At 45.4% G+C, this 11,887-nt stretch overlaps 1 protein-coding gene across 2 annotated transcripts in view; it reads right to left on the reverse strand.

Moving 5' to 3' along the window:
- The window catches only part of LOC134969699 (myb-like protein X), a 235,040-nt gene extending 223,559 nt beyond the window's left edge, over nt 1–11,481 (reverse strand). Inside the window, exons 1-3 of one of the 2 annotated variants that reach the window (XM_063945819.1) lie at nt 10,339–11,481; nt 10,117–10,235; nt 1,102–1,141 (exon numbers count right to left, since the gene is read on the reverse strand). In XM_063945819.1, coding sequence (XP_063801889.1) covers nt 1,102–1,141; nt 10,117–10,227 — 151 coding nt within the window. In that variant the 5' untranslated portion in view covers nt 10,228–10,235; nt 10,339–11,481. Of the gene's footprint in view, nt 1–1,101; nt 1,142–10,116 lie in introns of both variants that reach the window. The other variant, XM_063945820.1, reaches the window with a different exon arrangement.
- Nucleotides 11,482–11,887: the final 406 nt, after the last annotated feature.

Consider the following 11,887-nt stretch of genomic DNA (forward strand, 5'->3'; position numbering starts at 1 on the left):
ACAGATTTTTTTGCATCTTATACATGCTGCCAGTGCCGTTCTTCAGGGATATTAGTTTGTTTACATATTCAGGCACGGAGCGAAGCTGACTGATTGCATTTGAGTGCCAGCTGGTATGGATTTTATATATATATATATATATATATATATATATGGCTAGTATGGCCTCACAGCAATAATCATAAATTAATTTAATAATGCACGCACCCAGCTATATAATTATTAATTAAACAGTGTGCGCCTGCGGCCCCACTCTATACACTCAGTCAGCCAGGATGGACTCTGTCCCTCTGAGTCTGGCCAACGCCGCGTCCCCGCCCGTCTGACGTCATGACGACAGACGCAACGCCCGTGCGTGTGACGCGTGACATCACACGCAAGTCAAGGAGCGGAGGGGAGGGAGAAAGTTGTTACAGGCGCAGTTCGAGCTCTCTCAGTGACTGACAGCTGCGGCTTTGAGCTGCGAGCGGCCAGGTGGAGGTTCCGGCGGAGTCGAGCTGCGGCGCCCTCTACTGTCTTGGGCGCCTGGAGCTCGAGCTCCACCGGAACCGCCCTCCCTATGCCCCTGGGTATTACTGCGATGTATGAGGGAGACATTCATCGGAAGGGTAGCGTCAGAACACGAGGACATGCACTGATATGGAGGGGGGGAGGTTCAGGGGAAATTTGAAGATAAAATTACCTCACAGAAAAAGAGTAGTGGATAAGTGGAATGGCCTCCTGTCAGAGGTGGTAGAGGATAAGACAATAGAGCAGGCCTGGCCAACCTGTGGCTCTCCAGATGCTGTGAAACTACACATCCCAGCATGCCCTGCCACAGTTGTAGCATTCCCTAATAGCAAAAATAGCAAAACTGTGGCTGGAGAGCCACATGTTGGCCAGGCCTGCAATAGAGCAATATATAGATGCAGGGGATAGACATAAGGATATCCTTACACAGAACTAAGGATCACATAGGGTTTAAAGTTACCAAAAGGAATAAAAGGAGCAGACCAGATGGGGCGAGTGGTTCTTATCTGCCGTCACATTCTATGTTTCTATGTAACCCACGCACAGCCAATAACCTACAGACCCGTACAGAACCCTGTGTTAGTGTATTACCTGTAGGGCGGTCCTTCTCTTCCCCCGGACAGGTCACATTCTGAAACAAAATACAGACGTATATGCCGACATTAGGGAACGTGCAGTGTCCTCCCATCACCTATATATCTATATGTATCCAGCCAGGAAAAGCTTTCTCCAGTCTCCGTATCACTGCATTCATGCCGTTACTTGTGCAGGCATCGCGACCATCGGGCTTACCGGTAGCCCCCCTGCATACGCAGCATGGCGTCACGCGCCCCCCCCTAAAAGGGTCCGGACACACCTGGACCACATTCCCCTAACGCAGCGTTGCCGCACACTAATGTCAATAACAGTGCGAGTGGATCATGACAGGATGCAATCGCACTGAGACGCGCAATGCAAACGCTGTGCATGCACACACGCCAATAATCCATCTGTGTAAACACAGCTTTGCGTTGGTTACTGAATGAGGACCTATATGTGTAAGATGCATAGTACCACTTCTCTTGCTAAGCACAGTTGCAGTAATGAGTTATAGGTGCAACACGCACAGTACTACTTTTCTTACTGTGTACAGTCACATTCATATTTTACATGTGTAATTACATACTTCTCTTGCTGTGTACAGTCCCATTAATGTATTACACGTGCAATTACATATGCACAGTACCACTTCTCTTGCCGTGTACAGTCCCATTAATGTATTACACGTGTAATTACATATGCACAGTACCACTTCTCTTGCCGTGTACAGTCCCATTAATGTATTACACGTGCAATTACATATGCACAGTACCACTTCTCTTGCCGTGTACAGTCCCATTAATGTATTACACGTGCAATTACATATGCACAGTACCACTTCTCTTGCCGTGTACAGTCCCATTAATGTATTACACGTGTAATGACATATGCACAGTACCACTTCTCTTGCCGTGTACAGTCCCATTAATGTATTACACGTGCAATTACATATGCACAGTACCACTTCTCTTGCCGTGTACAGTCCCATTAATGTATTACACGTGCAATTACATAAGCACAGTACCACTTCTCTTGCTGTGTACAGTCCCAGTAATATATTACATGTGTAATTACATATGCACAATACCACTTCTCTTGCTATGTACAGTCCCATTAATGTATTACATGTGTAATTACATATGCACAGTACCACTTATCTTGCTGTGTACAGTCCCAGTAATACATTACGTGTGTAATTACATATGCACAGTGCCACTTCTCTTGCTGTGTACAGTCCCAGTAATATATTACATGTGTAATTACATATGCACAGTGCCACTTCTCTTACTGTGTAGTCCCAGTAATAGATTACATGTGTAATTACATATGCACAGTGCCACTTCTCTTGCTGTGTACAGTCCCAGTAATATATTACATGTGTAATTATATATGCACAGTACCACTTCTCTTGCTGGGTACAGTCCCATTAATGTATTACATGTGTCATTTCATATGCACAGTGCCACTTCTCTTGCTGCGTACAGTCCCATTAATGTATTACATGTGTAATTACATATGCACAGTACCACTTATCTTGCTGTGTACAGTCCCAGTAATATATTACATGTGTAATTACATATGCACAGTACCACTTATCTTGCTGTGTACAGTCCCAGTAATATATTACATGTGTAATTACATATGCACAGTACCACTTATCTTGCTGTGTACAGTCCCAGTAATATATTACATGTGTAATTACATATGCACAGTACCACTTATCTTGCTGTGTACAGTCCCAGTAATATATCACATGTGTAATTACATATGCACAGTACCACTTCTCTTGCTAAGCTTAGTTGCAGTAATGTATTAAGGGCCTAATTCAGTACAGATCTCTAAATTGTAAAAATGCAAATCGTCCTATTATTGGCAGACCGTGCATGCGCTGCGAGCGAACTGCGCGTGCGTGAAGACCAAAGTGTGATCGCTCTGCAATTGCAGGCCCTTTGAAATGCGACCACAAAGTGATTGACAGGAAGTGACCGTTTGCGGGTGACAACATGGCGCTTGGGAGGAACTGCAGGGGCGTCATGGCCATTTTCAGGGCGTGCATCTGACGTCAGCTGCGATCGCTGTGATGAAAAACATGGAGCCCGGTGCGACTGCAATTGCATTATTTTGTGTAGGCATGGGTTAGCCGCACCTGTCAATGGTACTGGTTTCTGTGTAAGCATCGCAGTTATAGGATGCGTCGCTGGCCGTCTTTTCCCTTTCTGGGCGGATCTTCACCTGCGATTTTTAGCCGTAGCAGTTTTGAGACAATCGCTATCTCAGCCTCAGTAGTGATCCATAGTGAATTAGGCCCTATATGTGTAAGCTGCACAGTACCACTTCCATTGCCTTCCATTGCTGTGTACAGGCCCAGTAAGGTAGTACATGTGGAAGCTGCATAGTACCACTTCTATTGCTGTGTACAGGCCCAGTGATGTATTACATGTGGAAGCTGCACAGTACCACTTCTATTGCTGTGTACAGGCCCAGTGATGTATTACATGTGGAAGCTGCACAGTACCACTTCTATTGCTGTGTACAGGCCCAGTAATGTATTACATGTGGAAGCTGCACAGTACCACTTCTATTGCTGTGTACAGAACCAGTAATGTATTACATATGGAAGCTGTACAGTACCACTTCTCATGCTGTGTACAGGCCCAGTAATGTATTACATGTGGAAGCTGTACAGTACCACTTCTATTGTGGTGTACAGGCCCAGTAATATATTACATGTGTAAGCTGTACAGTACCACTTCTATTGCTGTGTACAGGCCCAGTAATGTATTACATGTGGAAGCTGCACAGTACTACTTCTATTGCTATGTACAGGCCCAGTAATATATTACATGTGGAAGCTGCACAGTACCACTTCTGTTGCTGTGTACAGGCCCAGTAATGTATTACATGTGGAAGCTGCACAGTACCACTTCTCATGCTGTGTACAGGCCCAGTAATATATTACATGTGTAAGCTGTACAGTACCACTTCTATTGTGGTGTACAGGACCAGTAATATATTACATGTGTAAGCTGTACAGTACCACTTCTATTGTGGTGTACAGGCCCAGTAATGTATTACATGTGTAAGCTGTACAGTACCACTTCTATTGCTGTGTGCAGGCCCAGTAATATATTACATGTGGAAGCTGCACAGTACCACTTCTATTGCTGTGTACAGGCCCAGTAATACATTACATGTGGAAGCTGCACAGTACCACTTCTATTGCTGTGTACAGGCCCAGTAATGTATTACATGTGTAAGCTGTACAGTACCACTTATCATGCTGTGTACAGGCCCAGTAATTTATTACATGTGGAAGCTGTACAGTACCACTTCTATTGTGGTGTACAGGCCCAGTAATATATTACATGTGTAAGCTGTACAGTACTACTTCTATTGCTGTGTACAGGCCCAGTAATGTATTACATGTGGAAGCTGTACAGTACCACTTCTGTTGCTGTGTACAGGCCCAGTAATGTATTACATGTGTAAGCTGTACAGTACCACTTCTATTGTGGTGTACAGGCCCAGTAATATATTACATGTGGAAGCTGTACAGTACCACTTCTATTGCTGTGTACAGGCCCAGTAATGTATTACATGTGGAAGCTGCACAGTACTACTTCTATTGCTATGTACAGGCCCAGTAATATATTACATGTGAAAGCTGCACAGTACCACTTCTGTTGCTGTGTACAGGCCCAGTAATTTATTACATGTGTAAGCTGCACAGTACCACTTCTCATGCTGTGTACAGGCCCAGTAATATATTACATGTGTAAGCTGTACAGTACCACTTATATTGCTGTGTACAGACCCAGTAATGTATTACATGTGTAAGCTGTACAGTACCACTTCTATTGCTGTGTACAGGCCCAGTAATATATTACATGTGGAAGCTGCACAGTACCACTTCTATTGCTGTGTACAGGCCCAGTAATGTATTACATGTGGAAGCTGTACAGTACCACTTCTATTGCTGTGTACAGGCCCAGTAATGTATTACATGTGGAAGCTGCACAGTACTACTTCTATTGCTGTGTACAGGCCCAGTAATATATTACATGTGGAAGCTGCACAGTACCACTTCTATTGCTGTGTACAGGCCCAGTAATGTATTACATGTGTAAGCTGTACAGTACCACTTCTATTGCTGTGTACAGGCCCAGTAATGTATTACATGTGTAAGTTGTACAGTACCACTTCTATTGCTGTGTACAGGACCAGTAATGTATTACATATGGAAGCTGTACAGTACCACTTCTCATGCTGTGTACAGGCCCAGTAATGTATTACATGTGTAAGCTGTACAGTACCACTTCTATTGTGGTGTACAGGCCCAGTAATATATTACATGTGGAAGCTGTACAGTACCACTTCTATTGCTGTGTACAGGCCCAGTAATGTATTACATGTGGAAGCTGCACAGTACCACTTCTATTGTGGTGTACAGGCCCAGTAATGTATTACATGTGTAAGCTGTACAGTACTACTTCTATTGCTATGTACAGGCCCAGTAATATATTACATGTGGAAGCTGCACAGTACCACTTCTGTTGCTGTGTACAGGCCCAGTAATGTATTACATGTGTAAGCTGCACAGTACCACTTCTATTGCTGTGTACAGGCCCAGTAATGTATTACATGAGGAAGCTGCACAGTACCACTTCTATTGCTGTGTACAGGCCCAGTAATGTATTACATATGTAAGCTGCACAGTACCACATCTATTGCTGTGTACAGGCCCAGTAATGTATTACATGTGGAAGCTGCACAGTACCACTTCTATTGTGGTGTACAGGCCCAGTAATGTATTACATGTGGAAGCTGCACAGTACTACTTCTATTGCTGTGTACAGGACCAGTAATGTATTACATGTGGAAGCTGCACAGTACTACTTCTATTGCTGTGTACAGGACCAGTAATGTATTACATATGGAAGCTGTATAGTACCACTTCTCATGCTCTATACAGGCCCAGTAATGTATTACATATGTGAGCTGCACAGTACCACTTCTATTGCTGTGTACAGACCCAGTGATGTATTACATATGGAAGCCGCACAGTACCACTTCTCATGATGTGTACAGGCCCAGTAATGTATTACATGTGTAAGCTGCACAGTACCACTTCTATTGCTGTGTACATGCCCAGTAATATATTACATGTGGAAGCTGCACAGTACCACTTCTATTGCTGTGTACAGGCCCAGTAATATATTACAGGTGGAAGCTGCACAGTACCACTTCTGTTGCTGTGTACAGGCCCAGTAATATATTACAGGTGGAAGCTGCACAGTACCACATCTATTGCTATATAAAGGCCCAGTAATGTATTACATGTATAAGCTGTACAGTACCACTTCTCATGCTGTGTACAGGCCCAGTAATGTATTACATGTGTAATCTGTACAGTACCACTTCTCATGCTGTGTACAGGCCCAGTAATGTATTACATGTGGAAGCTGTACAGTACCACTTCTGTTGCTGTGTACAGGCCCAGTAATGTATTACATGTGGAAGCTGCACAGTACCACTTCTATTGCTGTGTACAGGCTCAGTAATATATTACATGTGTAACCTGTACAGTACCACGTATATTGCTGTGTACAGGCCCAGTAATGTATTACATGTGTAAGCTGTACAGTACCACTTATCATGCTGTGTACAGGCCCAGTAATGTATTACATGTGTAAGCTGTACAGTACCACTTCTATTGCTGTGTACAGGCTCAGTAATATATTACATGTGTAACCTGTACAGTACCACGTATATTGCTGTGTACAGGCCCAGTAATGTATTACATGTGTAAGCTGTACAGTACCACTTATCATGCTGTGTACAGGCCCAGTAATGTATTACATGTGTAAGCTGTACAGTACCACTTCTATTGTGGTGTACAGGCCCAGTAATATATTACATGTGTAAGCTGTACAGTACCACTTATATTGCTGTGTACAGGCCCAGTAATGTATTACATGTGGAAGCTGCACAGTACTACTTCTATTGCTATGTACAGGCCCAGTAATATATTACATGTGGAAGCTGCACAGTACCACTTCTGTTGCTGTGTACAGGCCCAGTAATGTATTACATGTGGAAGCTGCACAGTACCACTTCTCATGCTGTGTACAGGCCCAGTAATATATTACATGTGTAAGCTGTACAGTACCACTTCTATTGTGGTGTACAGGACCAGTAATATATTACATGTGTAAGCTGTACAGTACCACTTCTATTGTGGTGTACAGGCCCAGTAATGTATTACATGTGTAAGCTGTACAGTACCACTTCTATTGCTGTGTACAGGCCCAGTAATGTATTACATGTGTAAGCTGTACAGTACCACTTCTATTGCTGTGTACAGGCTCAGTAATATATTACATGTGTAACCTGTACAGTACCACGTATATTGCTGTGTACAGGCCCAGTAATGTATTACATGTGTAAGCTGTACAGTACCACTTATCATGCTGTGTACAGGCCCAGTAATGTATTACATGTGTAAGCTGTACAGTACCACTTCTCATGCTGTGTACAGAACCAGTAATGTATTACATATGGAAGCTGTACAGTACCACTTTTTATGCTGTGTACAGGCCCAGTAATGTATTACATGTGTAAGCTGTACAGTACCACTTCTATTGTGGTGTACAGGCCCAGTAATATATTACATGTGTAAGCTGTACAGTACCACTTATATTGCTGTGTACAGGCCCAGTAATGTATTACATGTGGAAGCTGCACAGTACTACTTCTATTGCTATGTACAGGCCCAGTAATGTATTACATGTGGAAGCTGCACAGTACCACTTCTCATGCTGTGTACAGGCCCAGTAATATATTACATGTGTAAGCTGTACAGTACCACTTCTATTGTGGTGTACAGGACCAGTAATATATTACATGTGTAAGCTGTACAGTACCACTTCTATTGTGGTGTACAGGCCCAGTAATGTATTACATGTGTAAGCTGTACAGTACCACTTCTATTGCTGTGTACAGGCCCAGTAATATATTACATGTGGAAGCTGCACAGTACCACTTCTATTGCTGTGTACAGGCCCAGTAATACATTACATGTGGAAGCTCCACAGTACCACTTCTATTGCTGTGTACAGGCCCAGTAATGTATTACATGTGGAAGCTGTACAGTACCTCTTCTATTGCTGTGTACAGGCCCAGTAATGTATTACATGTGGAAGCTGCACAGTACTACTTCTATTGCTGTGTACAGGCCCAGTAATATATTACATGTGGAAGCTGCACAGTACCACTTCTATTGCTGTGTACAGGCCCAGTAATGTATTACATATGGAAGCTGTACAGTACCACTTATCATGCTGTGTACAGGCCTAGTAATGTATTACATGTGTAAGCTGTACAGTACCACTTCTATTGTGGTGTGTACAGGCCTAGTAATGTATTACATGTGTAAGCTGTACAGTACCACTTCTATTGTGGTGTACAGGCCCAGTGATGTATTACATGTGTAAGCTGTACAGTACCACTTCTATTGCTGTGTACAGGCCCAGTAATGTATTACATGTGGAAGCTGCACAGTACCACTTCTATTGTGGTGTACAGGCCCAGTAATGTATTACATGTGGAAGTTGCACAGTACCACTTCTGTTGCTGTGTACAGGCCCAGTAATGTATTACATGTGTAAGCTGAACAGTACCACTTCTCATGCTGTGTACAGGCCCAGTAATGTATTACATGTGTAAGCTGTACAGTACTACTTCTATTGCTGTGTACAGGCCCAGTAATATATTACATGTGGAAGCTGTACAGTACCACTTCTATTGCTGTGTACAGGCCCAGTAATGTATTACACGTGTAAGCTGTACAGTACCACTTCTATTGCTGTGTACAGGCCCAGTAATATATTACATGTGGAAGCTGCACAGTACCACTTCTATTGATGTGTACAGACCCAGTAATGTATTACATGTGGAAGCTGTACAGTACCACTTCTATTGCTGTGTACAGGCCCAGTAATGTATTACATGTGGAAGCTGCACAGTACTACTTCTATTGCTGTGTACAGGCCCAGTAATGTATTACATGTGGAAGCTGCACAGTACCACTTCTATTGTGGTGTACAGGCCCAGTAATGTATTACATGTGTGAGCTGCACAGTACCACTTCTCATGCTGTGTACAGGCCCAGTAATGTATTACATGTGGAAGCTGTACAGTACCACTTCTATTGCTGTGTACAGGCCCAGTAATGTATTACATGTGGAAGCTGTACAGTACCACTTCTATTGTGGTGTACAGGCCCAGTAATGTAGTACATGTGTAAGCTGTACAGTACTACTTCTATTGCTGTGTACAGGCCCAGTAATGTATTACATGTGGAAGCTGTACAGTACCACTTCTATTGTGGTGTACAGGCCCAGTAATGTATTACATGTGGAAGCTGCACAGTACCACTTCTGTTGCTGTGTACAGGCCCAGTAATATATTACAGGTGGAAGCTGCACAGTACCACTTCTATTGCTATATAAAGGCCCAGTAATGTATTACATGTGTAAGCTGTACAGTACCACTTCTCATGCTGTGTACAGGCCCAGTAATGTATTACATGTGGAAGCTGTACAGTACCACTTCTATTGTTGTGTACAGGCCCAGTAATGTATTACATGCGTAAGCTGTACAGTACCACTTCTCATGCTGTGTACAGGCCCAGTAATATATTACATGTGGAAGCTGTACAGTACTACTTCTCATGCTGTGTACAGGCCCAGTGGTGTATTACATATGTGAACTGCACAGTACCACTTATCTTGCTGTGTACAGGCCCAGTGATGTAATACATGTGTAAGCTGCACAGTACCACTTCTCATGCTGTGTACAGGCCCAGTGATGTATTACATGTGTGAACTGCACAGTACCACTTCTCATGCTGTGTACAGGCCCAGTGATGTATTACATGTGTGAGCTGCACATTACCACTTCTATTGCTGTGTACAGACCCAGCTACATACCTTTCTGCCCACCTACCCTATAATCCCCAGCACTCACCTGGGCACACTTGGATGAAGCTAGTATGGGGGTTGCTGGCCCGGCATCCTGACCCTCATGAGTAGGGGTCCCCGGGGGCTGAGGAATCGCCTTCTCTATCCAGCTGAACATGTTGGATCCTATAGAGAAAAGCACAGAGCAGATGTGGCCATCAGGGAGGGAGATTGAGGGTATCAGACATCCCGGCCTGACCCAGCTGCCCCCATATCTCCAGAACCGTACCTGACGCCAAGGCGAGTGCCCCTCTCCACACTCCCTGCAGGCACTGAGGCTCACTCTCAGCAGGCGGAGCGTCCTTGACTTAATCTGCCTGGTGCTGAGCCAGCCGATTACCTCCTGATCCCGTTACCTGGCTCACACTAACAGGATTCTCCCTGCCCCTAATATGTGCCGACGTCACTCCGGCTAATGTGCCTGCTGCTGACTGCGCAGAGACCCCAGACTCATCACACAGAGCACTCCCCAGACTCCTTACACAGAGCGCACCCCATCACTGGCTGTGACCCCAGACTCATCACACAGAGCGCTCCCCATCACTGGCTGTGACCCCAGACTCATCACACAGAGCACTCCCCAAACTCCTTACACAAAGCACTCCCCAAACTCCTTACACAGAGCGCACCTCGTCACTGGCTGTGACCCCAGACTCCTTACACAGAGCGCACCCCATCACTAGCTGTGACCCCAGACTCCTTACACAGAGTGCTCCCCAGACTCCTTACACAGAGCGCACCCCATCACTGGCTGTGACCCCAGACTCCTTACACAGAGCGCTCCCCAGACTCCTCACACAGAGCGCACCCCATCACTGGCTGTGACCCCAGATTCCTTACACAGAGCGCTCCCCAGACTCCTTACACAGAGCGCACCCCATCACTGGCTGTGACCCCAGACTCCTTACATGGAGCGCTCCCCAGACTCCTTACACAGAGCGCACCCCATCACTGGCTGTGACCCCAGACTCCTTACATAGTGCGCTCCCCAGACTCCGTACACAGAGCGCACCCCATCACTGGCTGTGACCCCAGACTCCTTACACAGAGCACACCCCATCACTGGCTGTGACCCCAGACTCATCACACAGAGCGCTCCCCAGACTCCTTACACAGAGCGCTCCCCATCACTGGCTGTGACCCCAGACTCCTTACATAGAGCGCTCCCCATCACTGGCTGTGACCCCAGACTCCTTACATAGAGCACACCCCATCACTAGCTGTGACCCCAGACTCCTTACACAAAGCGCTCCCCAGACTCCTTACACAGAGCGCTCCCCATCACTGGCTGTGACCCCAGACTCCTTACACAGAGCGCACCCCATCACTGGCTGTGACCCCAGACTCCTTACATAGAGTGCTCCCCATCACTGGCTGTGACCCCAGACTCCTTACACAGAGCGCTCCCCAGACTCCTTACACAGAGCGCACCCCATCACTGGCTGTGACCCCAGACTCATTACACAGAGCGCTCCCCAGACTCCTTACACAGAGCGCACCCCATCACTGGCTGTGACCCCAGACTCCTTACACAGAGCGCATCCCATCACTGGCTGTGACCCCAGACTCCTTACATGGAGCGCTCCCCAGACTCCTTACACGGGTGTGGTTCGTTTTATCGACAGTGTCTAGGTCGACAATATTTAGGTCGACCACTATAGGTCGACAGTCACTAGGTCGACATGGATGGAATGTCGACAGGGTTTCTAGGTCGACAGGTCTAAAGGTCGACATGAGGAATTTTTTTTTTTTTTTGTGTCGTTTTCTTCGTAGAGTGA

This window comes from Pseudophryne corroboree, chromosome 11, assembly GCF_028390025.1.
Source record: "Pseudophryne corroboree isolate aPseCor3 chromosome 11, aPseCor3.hap2, whole genome shotgun sequence".
Taxonomy (NCBI): Eukaryota; Metazoa; Chordata; class Amphibia; order Anura; family Myobatrachidae; genus Pseudophryne; species Pseudophryne corroboree.